This window comes from Macrobrachium rosenbergii, chromosome 37 (assembly GCF_040412425.1).
Source record: "Macrobrachium rosenbergii isolate ZJJX-2024 chromosome 37, ASM4041242v1, whole genome shotgun sequence".
In the NCBI taxonomy this organism is placed as follows: Eukaryota; Metazoa; Arthropoda; class Malacostraca; order Decapoda; family Palaemonidae; genus Macrobrachium; species Macrobrachium rosenbergii.
In genome coordinates, this window is record NC_089777.1 from 12,415,375 (window position 1) to 12,435,839 (window position 20,465).

A 20,465-nucleotide genomic window follows, 5' to 3' on the forward strand; every position below is an offset into this window, starting at 1 on the left:
TATGTAAGATTTCACAAGAATTACTAATGCACCTTTAATAATAACATAGTATGTAATCACGCATTTTGTCTCCCAGCCACTTGTGTTCTGCACTTTGATAGCGAATGCTTTGTTTTGCTTCGAGTGTCATCGTGAAAGATAACCCGTTGACAGGTCAAGATAACAATAGGCAACTCCATTTTGAAAACCAACTTTGGTTCTTCGCCTTGTTTTAAAAAACACGCCTATCTTAATTATCCAGCTGCAGTCTGTTTTGATCATGTCAAGATTACATTAAAAGCTTTGTTCAATATGATTTTTTGTTTGAGTCACATATGTGTTTTTGAGAAATACGAACGAGTTATTGCACCAAAGCACATAGCAGTTGCGTCATGCTTAAGACTGCATTGCTCTGATTGGGTCTCGTGTGGCAGGAAGTGACATCATATTTCTTTTCTGGAATGTTCCATGAAAGTTTTTCGCTTTAACTGTAGACAGGATTCAATTCATTATAAGACCAGATACCGTGATGGTTACATTAATTGTAATATCTCTCTCTCTCTCTCTCTCTCTCTCTCTCTCTCTCTCTCTCTCTCTCTCTCTATATCTCTCTATATCTCTCTCTATATATATATATATATATATATATATATATATATATATATATATATATATATATATATATATATATATATATATATATATATATATCACGCTGTTTTAAACTCTTAACGTAAAAGTAAATTTTCATACTGGTCACTCTGTAGTGTTGGTCAGAGTTTTCTTGAGATCTTGAAGTTGCGTTTGTGTAAGAAGTGTGAAATTCTGAGTGTTTCGTGGCGCCACAACAGTTGAGGCAACTTTTGGTAATGGCCATAACTGCAGTTTACAGGTATTGTAATATTTTTGCAGTTTGTCATAACCTCAGTAAATTAGGGAATTTATATGTATACATTTAAAGTGAGTTTACATTTTGCATTTATGTTGTAATTGTGTGTTCTTAATGTCATTTGAGTTGTTTGATTATTTTCGAATTGTTTGTTTAGTTCTTTGTGAATTTAACACTTTGCCATATTCTGTATGTTTACAATCAACATTTTATATAGTGGTGATTTAACATTTATTTACTTAACATCTTGAGTGTTTCTTAATAATTTAACATTACATACTCGATTTAATTTTCATTTACTTAGATTTTCTGTTCAGATCTTACATATTTCTGAGTAGTTTTAAGTGTTGCTTGATTAATTCAATTTCTTGATAAATTAAACTTTGTAATGTTACTCAAGAAATAATTAAATTTTGTGTTGTTTTCAAGTGATAGTAAATTTGCTTTAAATTGTGAATTTTGAATATAAATTTTGAATTTAAAAATAATTTTTTGTACTTAAGATTTTTACAACAGTGTTTCATTTACTGACCACCAGTAATAGGAGTAATTTTGTGTATAAGGCATAGTGATAAACATGTTTTGTCCCTTTAGGTTTGCTGAAGTGAATTGAGATCAGGAAAACAGTTAAAGTTGTTTGATGGAGTGATGCCCTTTTACTTTAGTATGTTTCTTGTTTAAATGTTGACACCTCACACTTATTTTGAAAAACTTAGTCTGATTTCTCACATGATTAGTAAGTTTTTGAGCGATCACTGTTGCCTTTAGAGTGCTCAGTCGTAATTTTATTGTTATGAGAGTTCGGGTATCTGGGTAAAGTGAGGTAAATTTTATAATTCTGTGATTAGTTGTGTAATAACCAGGTACTTGGAACACTTCGTGACAATATATTTATATATTTATATATATAACATATCTATTGTATATAATCATTTCTCTGTGCCATTTTGAGTATATAAAAAAGATTATACTTCTTTCATCCACAACAATCTCTCTGTTCTTGGGTAGGAAGTTTAACAAGAGATTATGGTAGAAAACTTAACCAGTATTCCGCCGTATGCTGTTGGATATTTATATGGAAAGTCCGAGTTGAAGTCAAGCAGTCGGATGATGGACATGGATACATATTTAACTGTTTTTATTTTTATTTTGCTTTTCTTACAGCAAAACCAATGCTTAGATAAGGCTAGCTTTGCCCTATTTGCTATTAGTATAAAATCACTTGACATTTTCACTAGGACCTTAAATACACTGGCCGGAAATCATTTTGCATTGTCACCTAGACCCTAAATGCTAATAGTATGAAATCACTTGGCATATTCAGTTTTATCTTATATACTACTAGTAAAAAATTACCTGATATTTGCACTTTGACCTTAAATTTGGTAGAAATCACTTGACATCCTCATTTTGACCTTAAATGCTACTGATGTGAAATCCCTCTTCATTCGCGCTTTGTCCTTGAATACTTCTGTTATGGAATCACTCGACTTTAAATACTACTGGTACGAAATCAGTTAACATTTTTACCTCACATTGACTATTCCTGACATGAAATCACTTTTCATTTGCACTTTGACCTTGAATACCACTGGCATGAAATAAATTGAATCTTTACTTATGCCTTAAATTCTACTGATATGAAATCACTTTTTTCCTTTGACCTTAAATACCACTGGTATGAAGAAAGTTTTTAGTTTTCTGTAAAAGAAAACTATTGTGTGAGCTTTGTCCGTCCGCACTTTTTTTCTGTCCGCCCTCAGATCTTAAAATCTACTATGAGGCTAGAGGGCTGCAAATTGGCATGTTGATCATCCAACCTCCAATCATCAAACATATCAAATTGCAGCCCTCTAGCCTCAGTGGTTTTTATTTTATCTAAGGTTAAATTTAGCCATAATCGTGCTTCTGGCCGATATAGGACGGCCACCAGCGAACCGGGTTAAAGTTTCGTGAACTGAGGCTCATACAGCATTATACCATGACCACCGAAAGATAAATCTATTTTCGGTGGCCTTGATTATACGCTGTAGTGGCTGTACAGAAAACTCGATTGCGCCGAAGAAACTTCAGCGTGTTTTTTGCTTGTTTCCTTTGACCTTAGATACTACTGATATGAAATCACTTGACTTTTTCCTGTGTCCTTAAATTACTGATATGAAATCACTTGACTTTTTCCTCTGACCTCAAATTACTGATATGAAATCACTTGACTTTTTCCTAAGACCTTAAATAATACTGGTTTGAATTCACTTGACTTTTTCCTCTGACCTTAAATTGCAAATACGAAATCACTTGACTTTTTCCTCTGACCTTAAATTACTGATATGAAATCACTTGACTTTTTCCTTTGACCTTAAATTACTGATCTGAAATCACTTGACTTTTTCCTCTGACCTTAAATAATACTGGTATGAAATCACTTGACTTTTTCCTCTGACCTTAAATTACTGATATGAAATTACTTGGCTTTTTCCTTTGACCGTAAATTAATGATATGAAATCACTTGACTTTTTCCTCTGACCTTAAATTACTGATACGAAATCACTTGATTTTTTCCTCTGACCTTAAATTACTGATATGAAATCACCTGACTTTTTCCTCTGACCTTAAATTACTGGTATGAAATCACTTGACTTTTCCCTCTGACCTTAAATTACTGATATGAAATCAGTTGGCTTTTTCCTCTGACCGTAAATTAATGATATGAAATCACTTGACTTTTTCCTCTGACATTAAAATAATTACTGATATGAAATCACTTGACATTTTCCTCTGACCTTAAATTACTGATATGAAATCACCTGACTTTTTCCTCTGACCTTAAATTACTGATATGAAATCACTTGACTTTTTCCTCTGACCTTAAATTACTGATATGAAATCACTTGACTTTATCCTCTGACCGTAAATTACTGATATGAAATCACTTGACTTTTTCCTCTGACATTAAAATAATTACTGATATGAAATCACTTGACATTTTCCTCTGACCTTAAATTACTGATATGAAATCACTTGACTTTTTCCTCTGACCTTAAATAATACTGTTATGAAATCACTTGACTTTTTCCTCTGACCTTAAATTACTGATATGAAATCACTTGACTTTTTCCTCTGACCTTAAATTACTGATATGAAATCACTTTACTTTTTCCTCTGACCTTAAATACTACTGGTATGAAATCACTTGACTTTTTCCTCTGACCTTAAATTGCCAATATGAAATCACTTGACTTTTTCCTCTGACCCTAAATTACTGATATGAAATCACTTACTTTTTCCTCTGACCTTAAATTATTGATATAAAATCACTTGACTTTTTCCTCTGACCTTAAATACTACTGAATGAAATCACTTGACTTTTTCCTCTGACCTTAAATTACTGATATGAAATCACTTGACTTTTTTCCTCTGACCTTGAATTACTGATATGAAATCACTTGACTTTTTCCTCTGACCCTAAATTCTACTGATTTGAAATCACTTGAATTTTCTTTGACCTTCAAACTACTGGTGTGAAATCACTTAACTTTTTCTTCTGACCTTAAATTACTGATATGAAATCACTTGACTTTTTCCTCTGACCTTAAATGATACTGGTATGAAATCACTTTTTCCTTTGACCTTAAATACTAGTGGCATGAAATCACTTGACACTTTTACTTAGATCGTAAACATTACTGATATGAAATAACTTTTCATGTGCACTTAGACCTTAAATATCACCGGTATAAAATCACTTAACTTTTCGCTTTGACTTTAATTACCACTTGTGTGGAATCATTTAACAGTTTTACTCTGACTCTATTAGAGGTATGAAATCATGTGATGTTTTCCCGGTGTACCGAAATATTAGTACGAAATCACTTAACATTTTCACCTTGCCCCTAATATTCCTACCAATTACTCACTTGAAATTTCATTTGGACATTTAATGTGCAAGCGTGAGTTTGACTTTGAATACTATTGGTATGAAATCATTTATATTCCTGACCCCAAGATTTATTCGTATCTAATCACTTGGATCATTTTAATATTTATAAAGGAAACAACGATATTTCATTTAGACAGTTAATATGGCAGATAGAAAATGATTATCATTTTCTATAAACCTTCAATACTATGGTATGAAATCACTTGGCGCTTGCACTTTGACCTTAATTGCTGCAGGTTGAAAATGACTGACATTGTCATTTAAGCCATAAACACTAAATATTATGTTTTAGACCCTACTAAATATAGAACGTTACTAACATTGCCAAATTAATATTAAATACTACTGATGAAACATTGCTATTACTTTGCTTTTTCGTCAGATATTACTGATATCTGTAACATTTCGTTTTGACCGTGCTAAAGATTAACGCTTATTTTTCATCTGAAATTCTGAGATTAAAAAATCATTGACATTTTCAGTTACATTTTGAATACTGTTGGAGTATAATCAACATGTTCATTTTTGACTGAACAATACGAATGGAAAATGACAGAATTTAAAATTTAACCTTAAATTCCATTTACCTAAATTCACGGACTTTTTCGTTTTGCCAGAAAATGACCGAATTTTCCGTGTACACCAAGAGTTACTCACATTTTCCGTGACCTTGAATACTACAGAGAGAAATTCAATCTAATTTTCATTTGCATTGTGTTGGCAATCTCTCCCATTCCCTGTTATTGTTGTTAGTTTCCTTGCTTAATAAACCACTGGAAAATATTGGTTCATTAGGCTTCATGCCAATGACATCTTGTTTTTGTTATCTTTTCTCCATTCCAAACGTTATGCTTGAAAAATATTGTAATAACTGGGTTCAGTTTGCATATTATTACTGGTTGGAGTACTGGTATCCTTTCTCCAGGCTTCGTTTGTTTCTTACATGGTAGCAGCCTCTTCTGGCCACAGTTATCAAAATAATATAACCGTCCTGTCACACCTGTGAAAAACAAGAATGAAAGTTAGATCAGGTAAAGATATCTTGCTTAGGTTAGCAGCTCCTCAAAAATTAACAGCACACAAGATCATCTGATGTTTTTAACAACCTTACATTATTAGACAAATAGCTAGGCTCAGTATTAATCTTTTGTCCTTGTCACAAACTTCAGTGTAAAGTTACAGTGTATAAATTTTTCTTCAGTCGAAGAGATTTCTGAATAACTGCCGAGTGGGGGAATGTGTCCTTCAAATGAGATTTGAGTGAGTTCCAATATCTTCTTAGAATAATCAGTCCGCCCTTGGTTGGAGATGCCGCAGCCAGATAGAACAAGGTCAAGCCTGAGCCAAGGCCTTGGTCTGAGCGTGAGTCATTGCGTTCCGAGGCTAAGGCAGGGAGAATTAGCCTCAAGGCAGGCCCTCCTCATGTAAACATTTTCCAGTCTCTGCACTTTATCTTCACAGCCTCATTAATTATCCCATAACCTAATACCCATATCTCTTGCCCGTGAACTCCTGCAAAAAGGCTCTTCATTACAACACTGAGCAGCCGTTGAGATACATACAACAGACCATTGTCCTAGACCTACCTTCATACCAAAGTAGTAACTACTAAGGGATTCAGAGCCGATGAAACACGGTTTTTCGGCAATACCTTTTTATCAAAGCATCGGATAAAGGTGAAAGTTGGCAAATGTGTATTTTATAACCCTACCTAATTTTTGGAAGTATTATTTAGTACCAAAGCTCAATAGTTCTGGTACTTATCAGAGTAAAAGTTTGTTCCCTATGCCAGAGCCATCAAAATCGCAGGGAAGGGGTTTGAACACAATAATGACGTTAAGCTATGACGTCATGAGGCTCCACCCACAATGAAGGGAATTTTACATATGGGGAAAACGTCTCTTCACTGTGCCTCTGCCCACTTGCTGATATAATATTTTTTTTTATAGTACCCATCGTAGGCTTTAGCGATATCAATGATAGCGAGCATTCTCAAATATTTTATTATTATTATTATTATTATTATTATTATTATTATTATTATTATTATTATTATTATTATTATTATTATTATTATTACTTTGTTTAGGTTTCGTCGCAACTTCCACAGCAGTTCTTGGGGCTAAGTTGTTAGCTTGGAATTCTTCCATTTTCTTGATATTCGTATTGTTTCTACTTTACAAATAATTCAGTGTACATAATTCATTCACATAATGAACCATTCTATAGCTCATTTGTTAGATCTACGTCTATTCAGGGCGGAAATACAAAAAGACAGTCCCTTTTGTTTTACCTCAGCTTTCGACACTATAGCCTTCTATTTGCAGCAAGTCAAGAGCGGTCACTAGAAGTAGAATTCAAATGAAAAGCAATGATACCACATTGCCCTCAATTGTTTGAGGTGTGAAGATCAACGCCATTGTTTTATTTCAGTTAATGTAACCCATCGATATTTTCTTTTTTTTTTTTTACTTATGTCATACAGCACCTTAAACAGCGCTCGAATACTCGCTGCAAATAAAAGTTAATGGTAGGAGTCAAGATTTTGAGGGCAAGGTATTATTTACCTGCTTAATATCAATCAAATGTAACACGATTTATATTGATATGCATAGAAAGGAAAATATATTGGAATCAGTTTAAATGAGGAACATATTGTTATAATCACTGTGTTTTAATAAATATGTTTTAGATATATATAAATAAAACGCCTAACACTATACATAATTTATTTACAAAATGTCTTCATCGTCACTCTTGAGGAAGAGGTCATTATCCCCGTCCTCATCGTCGCTAGCGATGTCAATGATGACTGGTTCCCGAATCCGTGCTTTCATGGATATTGTCTAACAGCTCCTGCTCACACTTCTTGGGTGGCCAAGTAACTATTACCCACTATAGAAATAATTACCTATTCACGCTACGGGTCTTCTCGCTTGTATACAAATTGGCAAGCTGTAACGCAAATGCAGTCTTGCAACCACGGGGACAATTCTATATCCTGCTGGCCATTATCGAATTTGTTGAAGCCTAGACTAAGCATATCCGTTCACCGCCTACCTGGTGGATGGGCGGAGCCTCATGACGTCATATTAGGTTTACGTCACGAACTGTTTTAGGATCCTTGTCTGTGATTTTCTCGATTCCGGCATCGGCGACTTTATTTTACTCTATAAATATCAGAACTATCGAACTCGGGCACTAAATAACACTTACAAAAATTAGGTAGGGTTATGAAATATACACTTGCCAACTTTCACCTTTATCCGATGCTTTGATAAAAGTTGTTGCCGAAAAACCGTTCATTGGCTCTTTATCCCTTAGTAGCTCTCTTAACATCATGTTCCAAAAAAAAAGGCTTCAGTTTTTCTTATAGAAATCTCAGATTGTTATCAGTAAATCACATTCGAGTGTGGATATACCTATATTTGTTTTTATATTGTAAAGCAGATCCTGCAATTTCTTCAGATTATACTTCACTTACTTCCTAAATATTTCACTACATAATTTTTTTTCCATGTCAAATAATTATGCTCACCCTGTTGTTTGGGATGCCAGGAATTTCTTCGTAAGTGTGTTCATCTGATGCCGGTGAGATTTCACTTCCATTATCGTTGTTAGAAAATGTCCGTGGACTTACATAACCACCGTCGTCGTTAGAAAATGTCAGTGGAATTTCATAACCATCGTCGTTGTCACCTAGTGTTTGTCCAGAGGGGGGTTGAAAGTGGGCTTGGCACCCTGTTTCTTCTCTGGTAATGCGTGAATCCACTTGGCGTTGTAAGAGGTTGTGAATGCGTTTCCCCTGGTTAATTAAACAGAGCATTAGTACATTATCCAAGAAAGAGATTAATATTTGCAGTATTCATCCATTTGAGTTGCCTGGAACTTCATCAATACCCACTGACTTCGAGAATGGACGCATTGTTCGTAAACTTACCTGGGTGGTGATGAAGTTAAAAACACCCACGCCATGAACGCTTTTTCGTCCTGCCTCAAAATTAAATTCATTGTCACTGTAACCGAAGCGACGAAGCTGCTCAAGGGTCCACCTGGCAATTCGACGCCCCTCAGACGAAATGAGTGTGATTAAAAGAACGTCACTTTCTACCACAAGGCGGGCGTCCCCGTTCACCGAAAGCTTTTGACGGGTAAGGTCTCCTACCCTCACTTGGAACTCTGTCGAGAGAGAGAGAGGTAAAGACCAGGAATGCTGAAGCGATTGAGCTAGTATTATTGCATAATAAACATTCCAGTTCACAGTTGCTTTGCTGATATCCCTTCATGCATAATTAGAATGACTTCCTCTACTTTCTGTGATACATTTTTTATAGCTCACGCTTTTTTTTTTTTTTATTCTCTTGCACTCCTCGATTCTCCTTCATTATCTGCTTTCTTGTTCCCTTATTCGAAGTTACTGTTGTTGTGATCAATAAGCGTCAGCGGCAAGCTAGGGCAAATTTGGATTGCAGAAAAGCTGAATTGGGACAGGTAAGAAAATTAACGGTCATGCCGAATCAAATTACATCTAGGTGAGAGGGCCAGCTACCATTTAGCCTTAGACCTACACTCTGTGGTTCATTTCTACTCTCTGAATGGATGGCAAGTCAGGGTATAATCCCTCAAGAAACTGGTGACACTGAATAGAATAGGGTGGAGGGTAACGCCTTCTTCAATCCACACTCCCCTTCTTCCTCCCATCCCCTCCCATTAGGTTTAATGACAGGCAGGTGTGTTGACATGGACCTGCTCCTTACCTATGGTAAATAGAAACCAGCATTTTCTGTATACCGCTCATTTGCCAGAAGTGACACAACTCAAAACATGTGTTTTTTGAGTTACTGATACCAGCATATTGAGGTAAAAACGTCTTATTTGTATTTGTAGTACTAACCGCTAGAGGGCATGTCCTGTCACTATTACACTCTGGAGAGTATAGAGAGTTTTAAGCTTTAAATTGCTTCTCCTGAAAAATGGCAATTTTTGAGTTACGTCACTCTTCTGGCAAATGAGCGGTATGCTCTGCATTTTACATTATACAGTAATTATTGTTTCCACTGATGTTCAACTCTGTTCACCCAATTTATGATACTTTAGGTATGTGACTTGTCTGCTTTAGGGAAAGCGTCCTTACCTAGTTATGTAGGGACTTCAGGCATTAGAAATGGTTATGTATGGGTCTTGGTAACTTGAAACCTTGACCTTGACCAAGGTTTCTGGCGGAGAAGTGTCAGGTCACACTCCAACGATCCCCAGTGTTTGTGTATTAGTTACTAACTCAGTGGTCTGGTAAAACTAAGGTATACTTAACTAAATCGGCAATTCTTTGTAAGACAAAGCATATCAAATTTTCTATCTCCTTTGAATCGATACACATGGCAAATCTTTGAAAAATGTTCTGCCTAACTCTAAATATACTTTTGATCTCACTAATACTTGTAAAATATCATCATCCAGAAAAATGAAGTAGAAACCTAAAGTGTTATAGTAAATAGCAGTAACTGATGTTTGCCCAGTCGATATTTAGAAGCTGAATTTGTTGATCTTAAGATTAGGTAAACCCCCAACCTCTGAAGTGAACTAGAATTGGCGAGGCTTCTTCTTTTATCTAGATGTTTTCCCTCTTACCTTCCATTAAACTTATTCTCGACTTAATCCCTAGTCAGGGGCGCTGTTCTTAACGAGCCTCCTCCAGATGTCTCTGTCATCAACGGCCCATATCATGACGGGTTTTGTTAGATGTTTTACAGACGGATGCCCTTCATTATTCCTATTTCCTTATTAATCCGGGCTTGGGACCAGCTCTGAGTTAAGCTGGCGTGGCCCCCCAACCCCTCTCTCCCCCGTGGTTAGGTTATAATGACATTAAACTACAAAACCAAACAATCTTGGAAACGTGTTGAATCTCAAAAGTGAAATTGCATATCAATCTCTCTCTCTCTCTCTCTCTCTCTCTCTCTCTCTCTCTCTCTCTCTCTCTCTCTCTCTCTCTATTATTATTATTATTATCTATTATTATTATTATTATTATCATTATTATTATTATTGAAAAAGACGTCTGCCTTTGTGATGCTTGCGTGAATTATCGCTAACTCAGTGCCGTAACAAAACAGTTCCCTTACCTGTAGCATAATCAAAGGCACTATTGTTGATATTCGCTGCTGGAGACCTAGGTTGGTTCACCAAGCCATTTCTTGTGTGGTATCTGTCTTCCTCAACTTGTTGACCGGCCTCTGTTAGCTCAATGTATTCATAATCGTGGCTCTCAGGATCTATATGTGAAGGAAACGGGAGTTCCTGTTTTAAATCTGCTTTGAAAGTTCACTGAAAACTGTAACCAAAATTTTTATCGTAGTCGTCCATTTTCTGGAGTTCCAGAGTACGGTATTCCTTTTGTTCAGCAGAAACGAAAACATATGGTTCTTGCTCCCTGAGTTTTAGTTGACTGGCGGGTTTCATTCTATAGTTAGCAGAAACTAAATGTGATCAAACACACAATCTTATTTTCCATGTATAGCAGCGCTTGATTTCGTGTTGAGCAGAAACGAAAGCTATATTTTCATCAGTATTCCTAAATGTACTGGAATATTTCTTATCATATCAACAGGAAAAAATTATTATAGTCTTACCTGCATTGTATGTGATGCGTGCGCCAACAATACCTGGCGAAGGTGAGGTCACTACTTCCTGATTCCAAAGCTTGTGAAGAAGTCTGGCCATCACGAGCAGGATGATGGCTAAAACCGCGACAACGACCAGGATACCAACAGCTGGAAAACGAATTGCTTCAGAACCCCTCATCACTTAACGAGAAAATGCTTTGACAACTTTGACAACTCCTGGGAAACGAATTGCTTTAGAACTTCTCGTCATTTAACGAAAAAATGCTTTGACAGCATCTGGAAAACGAATTGCTTCAGGACATCCCAGCGTTTAACGAGAAAATGCTTTAACAACACCTGGAAAACTAATTGCTTCAGAACTCCTCATCATTTAACGAGAAAATGCTTTGACGAAACCTGGAAAACGAATTGCTTCAGAACTCCTCATCATTTAACGAGAAAATGCTTTGACGAAACCTGGAAAACGAATTGCTTCAGAACTCCTCATCATTTAACGAGAAAATGCTTTGACGACACCTGGAAAACGAATTGCTTCAGAACTCCTCATCATTTAACGAGAAAATACTTTGACGACACCTGGAAAACGAATTGCTTCAGAACTCCTCATCATTTAACGAGAAAATGCTTTGACGACACTTGGAAAACAAATTGCTTCAGAACTCATCATTTAACGAGAAAATACTTTGACGACACATGGAAAACGAATTGCTTCAGAACTCCTCATCATTTAACGAGAAAATGCTTTGACGAAACCTGGAAAACGAATTGCTTCAGAACTCCTCATCATTTAATGAGAAAATGCTTTGATGACACATGGAAAACGAATTGCTTCAGAACTCCTCATCATTTAACGAGAAAATGCTTTGACGAAACCTGGAAAACGAATTGCTTCAGAACTCATCATTTAACGAGAAAATGCTTTGATGACACCTGGAAAACGAATTGCTTCAGAGCTTCTCATCATTTAACGAGAAAATACTTTGACGACACCTGGAAAACGAATTGCTTCAGAGCTTCTCATCATTTAACGAGAAAATGCTTTGACAACTCCTGGAAAACGAATTGCTTCAGAACTCCTCATCATTTAACGAGAAAATACTTTGACGACACTTGGAAAACAAATTGCTTCAGAACTCATCATTTAACGAGAAAATGCTTTGATGACACCTGGAAAACGAATTGCTTCAGAACTCCTCATCATTTAACGAGAAAATGCTTTGACGACACTTGGAAAACAAATTGCTTCAGAACTCATCATTTAACGAGAAAATGCTTTGACGAAACCTGGAAAACGAATTGCTTCAGAATTCCTCATCATTTAACGAGAAAATACTTTGACGACACCTGGAAAACGAATTGCTTCAGAACTCCTCATCATTTAACGAGAAAATACTTTGACGACACCTGGAAAACGAATTGCTTCAGAACTCCTCATCATTTAACGAGAAAATACTTTGACGACACCTGGAAAACGAATTGCTTCAGAATTCCTCATCATTTAACGAGAAAATACTTTGACGACACCTGGAAAACGAATTGCTTCAGAACTCCTCATCATTTAACGAGAAAATGCTTTTATGACACCTGGAAAACAAATTGCTTCAGAACTCATCATTTAACGAGAAAATACTTTGACGACACCTGGAAAACGAATTGCTTCAGAATTCCTCATCATTTAACGAGAAAATACTTTGACGACACTTGGAAAACAAATTGCTTCAGAACTCATCATTTAACGAGAAAATACTTTGACGACACCTGGAAAACGAATTGCTTCAGAACTCCTCATCATTTAACGAGAAAATGCTTTGACGAAACCTGGAAAACGAATTGCTTCAGAACTCCTCATCATTTAATGAGAAAATGCTTTGATGACACCTGGAAAACGAATTGCTTCAGAATTTGTTATCGTTTAACTAGAAAATACTTTGACTACACCTGGAAAACGAATTGCTTCAGTACTTCTCATCGTTTAATGAGAAAATGCTTTGACAACACCTGGAAAACAAATTGCTTCAGAACTTCTCATCATTTAACGAGAAAATGCTTTGACGACCTGGAAAACGAATTGCTTCAGAACTCCTCATCATTTAACAAGAAAATACTTTGACGACACTTGGAAAACAAATTGCTTCAGAACTCATCATTTAACGAGAAAATACTTTGACGAAACCTGGAAAACAAATTGCTTCAGAATTCTCATCATTTAATGAGAAAAAATGACGACACTTTGAAAACAAATTCTTCAGAACTCATCATTTAACGAGAAAATTTTTGACGACACCCATTTTTCAGAACTCCTCATCATTTAACGAGTTTCTTTGACCTTGAAAACGGTGCTTCAGAACTCCTCATCATTTAACGAGAAAATACTTTGACGACACTTGGAAAACAAATTGCTTCAGAACTCATCATTTAACGAGAAAATACTTTGACGACACCTGGAAAACGAATTGCTGCAAGAACTCCTCATCATTTAACTGAAAATGCATTCGAAACCTGGAAAACATCTTGCTATCCACCCTCATCATTTAATGAGAAAATTTTGATGACACCTGGAAGTGGAACTTCAGAATTTGTTATCGTTTAACTAGAAAATACTTTGACTACACCTGGAAAACGAATTGCTTCAGTACTTCTCATCGTTTAATGAGAAAATGCTTTGACAACACCGGGAAAACAAATTGCTTCAGAACTTCTCATTGTTTATCGCGAAAATGCTCTGACACCACCTGGAAAACGAATTGCTTCAGAACTTCTCATCATTTAACAAGAAATGCTTTCACAACACCTGGAAAACGAATTGCTTCAGAACTCTTCATTTAACAGAAAATGCTTTGATAACGCCTGGAAAACAAATTGCTTCAGAACTTCTCACCATGTAACGAGAAAATGCTTTGAGAGCGTTCTGATTCCCAACTAAGATTTTTTTACCCATTTTTCATTTCCTTCATCCCGTTTCTTTGAAATGAGGTGGAGGTCAGTGCACCTCTTGGGGTGCAAAATTGTTTTGAAAGGCTCTTTGCAGCGCCCCTTTGCCCCTAGGAAATTCATTCCTTTTACTGTACCTCCATTCATATCTTTCTTCCATCTTGCTATCCACCCTCTCCTAACAATTATTTCATAGTGGAACTGCGAGGTTTTCCTCCTGTTACACCTTTCAGTCAAATTTCAGTCAAATTTCCTTTCCAGCGCTGAGTGACCTCATAGGTCCTGGTGCTTAGCGTTTAGCCTAAACTTAATATTCCATTCCATTTCCATTTCTGTGACTGTGAGAATAACAGAATCACTGATAATTCCAACCAGCTGTTCACGAAATTGCTTTTCATAAGAAGCTGTTGTAAAGACTTGTAAAGCATAGAGGTGGTCGTTGATTCGATGAGATTTCATATAAATACATTTCCCGAAATGAGGGAGGAAAGGGAAGGGCAAAAGTGTTTTTCTTGTACATTTAAGGAAATGCGTTCTTGAAGAAGACAGATCACTAAGACGACCGCATTACATCACATTATGTTGCTAACAGAACAAACACTATATATATATATATATATATATATATATATATATATATATATATATATATATATATATATATATAGCGTTCTTGAAGAAGACAGATCACTAAGACGACTGCATTACATCACATTATGTTGCTAACAGAACAAACACTATATATATATATATATATATATATATATATATATATATATATATATATATATATATATATATATATATATATATATATATATACATATATATACATATATATACATATATATACATATATATATATATATATATATATATATATATATATATATATATATATAATATATATATAAACATTTGTTGTTCTGACCTCTCTCCTTGCCTCTTAGTAGAATAGAATTAGTTCTCTAGTTAAAGCTAGGAAGAATACAGATTTCTCGCGTGAGAAAAGGCGAGCAGGAAGCAGTGTTTTCAAATTAAATTCGCCAACGGCGAGACTTTTAGCTTAAAGGTCATACGGGGATACAGTTTTGCTTGGCCAGTTATACTGTCCTTAAAACCCAATTTTCTCTTTCCTGTGTACTGACGAGTCTATTGTCATTTCAGGTCAGGCCCTGTCTAGGTGGAGTTTTGAAGAAAACAGCGAGAAGCTGCCCCAGCATCAGGAGACTCCCCACTCAGCTGCCACAGAACACGGACGTGTCCGTGTTGTCCTCCAAGCACTCCTTTGTTCAAACGAGGGAGAAAATTGTTATTCCAACGGACCAAGGAATCTTATGCAACTGATCACTGCGCTAGCTAACCGAGCGGTAAGTCTGATTTGACAGTTACTCCCAGTTCTCTTTCCCTTCGACTGAAACGCTAATTTTTCCTGCTTCAAATTTTCCTCTCTTAAACAGTCTCTGACTAAAAAATCCTAGTAAATCATATCCCATTTATGAAGTCATCTATTAAGTACAATTATTGTTGTCTAGTGAAGTCACATAACTTATCCTCCATGGTGTTAAAAGTATTACTCTTGACATAAGAGTCATGCCCTTGTGATTAAGTAATGACAAGTGAGAGTTTCATTAAGACAAGATTATCTGGATAAGTCTTTTTCCAGAATTTTGTACGCCTTAGGCCTGAACAAAAATCCTCTTTCTTGGAGAAGCATCTGCATCAGCAGTACCAAGAAGTCTCAATTCGACCTTGCAGTTAATTGCCTTATATTATAAGGCAATTAACTGCCTGAACAAAAATCCTCTTTCTTGGAGAAGCATCTGCAGCATCAGTACCAAGAAGCCTCAATTCGACCTTGCAGTTAATTGCCTTATATTATAAGCATCTGAGAGGCACATAAATTTGTTGCATTCATGTCCTTATAGCACTGAGGTGTTTATTCTTAGAGGAACTAATATTTTGAACTGCTGGTAGCTCCTGTAAATAATCCACTTCATTTTAATATGCTTAAACTAGTATTCCAGTAAGTTTGCTGAATTCATTCATGTGGTTATGACATAATCCTCTATTCTTTGTTAACTAGTGTTAACTGGCGACCTGATCTATTCAATATCTGTCCTTTAGAGTTAATTTTAACCCTAATTGACAGAGTTACGCAAAGTGTTTTTGTGTTTAAAGCCTTTATTTTGTAAACATCGCCGTCAATCGCCAGGAATTTATTATATTATCTTCAGCAGTTTTATAAGTGGAGCCCGAACAACCAGAGTGAGCGCCTCCCTTCATCTTGACCACTGCACTGGGCAGAAAACAGAACAGTTGCGTAAGGGAGTGGATTGTTTATGAAAGTGAGTGGTGAGTGAGGTTTGGTTCTATGGGATGAAAGCATTTAGCTTTGAGGCTTGTGTGAATCATATAATAGTTGAACAGCGGTATTTTGATTTTAGATAAAGTGATTCTGATCATAAATAAAAATTCATGCATGTCTTCTCATCGTTAAAAGCGCAACACTTGACGTTAAGTGATCAAAGAAACGCAAAATCGAACAGCAGTTTGCCACAAAAATGGAATCTGAATAGGAAAAAAAAAGAACTAAATGTCGATATAGTGAACATGCAAAAAAAAAACACCTAAACCATCGGCATAGTTAACAGACAAAAAAACTACTCACATAAATCTCGATATAGTGAACAAGCATTCTCTGGCACTAAGGCTGACCACGCGCCTCTGTCAGGTTTGCAAGTTGCTGCCCACTTGACGTTGGTTGTTCCATTGAAGTTCAGGTACAGATCTTCCGTTGGTAAGTTAACAAGTGTACTGCTCTTGTCCCCCTTTATTTTCCAAGGAGAGTCTACGGTCAGTGTCAAAGGATAATGTCCAGGTGATCCATTCACGTAAGGGCCCAATGTAGTTTTAAATTGTAAGGAGAACCAGTCATCACTATTCGAGTCAGAGTTCTGCCCTTCCACCTCAAATTTTACACTATCGTGTTTTCCTTTCATGACTGACAGTTTAAGAATCTTGTTGTCTGCTGATTCTTTTATCCTTCCATAGATCGGGAAACTAAGATCTCCTTTTTTGAGAGTGGCGTGCAACGTCGTATTTTCAAAGCTGTAGCAACCTGGAAAGAAAGAACACTTTTTCTGAACAAAGGATTATATACTATAATGATGATGTAGTTAACACAGTTGTTTCCAGTAAAATAACATGAACTTTTCTGCATCTTTTGATAGTTGTGCAAACAATATTGCTTTTATGCAGCCAGAGTCAAGCTGATGCTGGGGCTATATAGTCGACGGGTACGAAATATAAAAGTTGTGGCTGAATATTATAAAATTGTCAATAATTATAGCCAGAATGTTAAAGAAACTTTATTCCTGAATGATGGAAGTTTGGTTGAGACCGAATATTATTACTCGGATTTATTTTCGATGCGATAGCTTCTTCGTTTCCTGCCCTTGAACTCTGGCGCATATATTGAATTTTTTTTTTTTTAAATCCAAGCACAGATAATTTGCGCTGCACGGATTTTTGTGAAATTCCGTTCAGGATCGCATACTGAAATTATATCATTTTTAAGTACTAATTTTGAAAGTGTGGAGGTAGGCTTCAAATACTTAGATAAGATTATATCATTTATTGTTGTCAGTAGACCGTGGTAGAGTGTCAATGTGTTCGCCGAGGAATGTGTCCTATTCCTTGAAAAGATTGATATGATTGCTGCGAAATTCTATATCTATGGGGACTTTGGCCTGTTGATGAACGATTCAGAATTTTAGTCTGTGGATGGATGGATTCAGAATTTTAGTCTGTGGATGGACGATTCAAAATTTTAGTTTGTGGATGGATGATTCAGAATTTTAGTCTGCGGGCGGACCATTCAGAATTTTAGTCTGTGGATGGATGATTCAGAATTTTAGTCTGTTGATGGATGATTCAGAATTTTAGTCTGTATGGTCGATTCAGAATTTTAGTCTGTGGAGGGATGATTCAGAATTTTGGTCTGCGAATGGATGATTCAGGATTTTAGTGTGTGGATGGACGATTCAGAATTTTAGTCTGTCAATGGATGATTAAGAATTGTAGTCTGTGGATGGATGACTCAGAATTTTAGTCTGGATGGACGATTCAGAATTTTAGTGTGTGGATGAGCGATTCAGAATTTATTGTGTGGATGGATGATTCAGAATTTTAATCTGTGGATGAACGATTCAGAATTTTAGTCAGTGTATGGATAATTAAGAATTTTAGTCTGTGGACGGACGTTTCAGAATTTTAGTCTGTGGACGGACGATTCAGAATTTTAGTGTGTGGATGGACGATTCAGAATTTTAGTGTGTGGATGGACGATTCAGAATTTTGGTCTGCGGATGGATGATTCAGAGTTTTAGTGAATTTTAGTCAGTGGATGGATGATTAAGAATTTTAGGCTGTTGGTGGATGATTCAGGATTTTAGTGTGTGGATGGACGATTCAGAATTTTAGTCTGTCAATGGATGATTAACAATTTTAGTCTGTGGATGGATGACTCAGAATTTTAATCTGTGGATGGACGATTCAGAATTTTAGTGTGGATGGATGATTCAGAATTTTAGTGTGTGGATGGATGATTCAGAATTTTAATCTGTGGATGAATGATTCAGAATTTTAGTCAGTTGATGGATAGTTAAGAATTTTAGTCTGTGGACGGACGATTCAGAATTTTAGTCTGTGGATGGACGATTCAGAATTTTAGTGTGTGGATGGACGATTCAGAGTTTTAGTCTGCGGATGGATGATTCAGAATTTTAGTGGGTGGATGGACGATTCAGAATTTTAGTCAGTGGATGGATGATTAAGAATTTTAGGCTGTTGATGGATGATTCAGAATTTTAGTGTGTAGATGGATGATTCAGAATTTTAGTGTGTGGATGGACAATTTAGAATTTTCGTCTGTGGTCGGGCGATTCAGAATTTTATTGTGTGGATGGGATGGACAATTCAGAATTTTCGTCTGTGGATGGGCGATTCAGAATTTTAGTGTGTGGATGGATGATTCAGAATTTTAGTCAGTGGATGGATGATTCAGAATTTTAGTGTGTAGATGGATGATTCAGAATTTTAGTGTGTGGATGGATGATTCAGAATTTTAGTGTGTGGATGGATGATTCAGTATTTTAATTTGTGGATGAATGATTCAGAATTTTAGTCTGTTGATGGATGATTCAGAATTTTAGTGTGTGGATGGACGATTCAGAATTTTGGTGTGTGGATGGACGATTCAGAATTTTAGTCTGTGGATGGGCGATTCAGAATTTTAGTCTGTGGATGGATGATCCAGAATTTTCGTCTGCGGATGGACGATTCAGAATTTTCGTCTGTGGATGGACGATTTAGAATTTTAGTGTGTGGATGAATGATTCAGAATTTTAGTCTGTGGATAGACGATTCAGAATTTTAGTGTGGATGAATGATTCAGAATTTTAGTCTGTGGATAGACGATTCAGAATTTTAATCTGTGGATGGACGATTCAGAATTTTAGTGTGTGGATGGACGATTCAGAATTTTAGTGTGTGGATGGATGATAAAGAATTTTAGTGTGTGGATGGATGATTCAGAATTTTAATCTGTGGATGGATGATTCAGAATTTTAGTCAGTTGGTGAACAGTTAAGAATTTTAGTCTGTGGATGGACGATTCAGAATTTTAGTCTGGACGGACGATTCAGAATTTTAGTGTGTGGATGGACGATTCAGAATTTTAGTGTGTGGATGGACGATTCAGAATTTTAGTGTGTGGATGGACGATTCAGAATTTTAGTGTGTGGATGGACGATTCAGAATTTTAGTGTGTGGATGGACGATTCAAAATTTTAGTCAGTGGGTGGATGATTCAGAATTTTAGTGTGTGGATGGATGGTTCAGAATTTTATTGTGTGGATAGACGATTCAGAATTTTCGTCTGTGGATGGGTGATTCAGAATTTTAGTGTGTGGATGGATGATTCAGAATTTTAGTCAGTGGATGGATAATTCAGAATTTTAGTAAGTGGATGGATGATTCAGAATTTTCGTGAGTGGATGGACGATTCAGAATTTTAGTCTGTGGATGGACGATTCAGAATAT

The 20,465-nt window shown here is 36.0% G+C and overlaps 1 protein-coding gene across 6 annotated transcripts in view; it reads right to left on the minus strand.

Moving 5' to 3' along the window:
• Nucleotides 1-1,995: 1,995 nt before the first annotated feature.
• The window catches only part of LOC136825312 (uncharacterized), a 40,061-nt gene continuing 21,591 nt past the window's right edge, over nucleotides 1,996-20,465 (minus strand). Inside the window, exons 4-10 of one of the 6 annotated variants that reach the window (XR_010849296.1) lie at nucleotides 17,032-17,481; nucleotides 11,436-11,576; nucleotides 10,929-11,078; nucleotides 8,747-8,985; nucleotides 8,345-8,611; nucleotides 3,950-6,318; nucleotides 1,996-3,905 (exon numbers count right to left, since the gene is read on the minus strand). Coding sequence is in view for 3 of the 6 variants with exons in the window: in XM_067081453.1 (XP_066937554.1) it covers nucleotides 6,289-6,318; nucleotides 8,345-8,611; nucleotides 8,747-8,985; nucleotides 10,929-11,078; nucleotides 11,436-11,576; nucleotides 17,032-17,481 (1,277 nt within the window). In the remaining 3 variants the exon portion in view is untranslated. Of the gene's footprint in view, nucleotides 6,319-7,202; nucleotides 8,612-8,746; nucleotides 8,986-10,928; nucleotides 11,079-11,435; nucleotides 11,577-17,031; nucleotides 17,482-20,465 lie in introns of those variants that run through there. The other 5 variants (XR_010849298.1, XR_010849297.1, XM_067081453.1 and 2 more) reach the window with 5 other exon arrangements.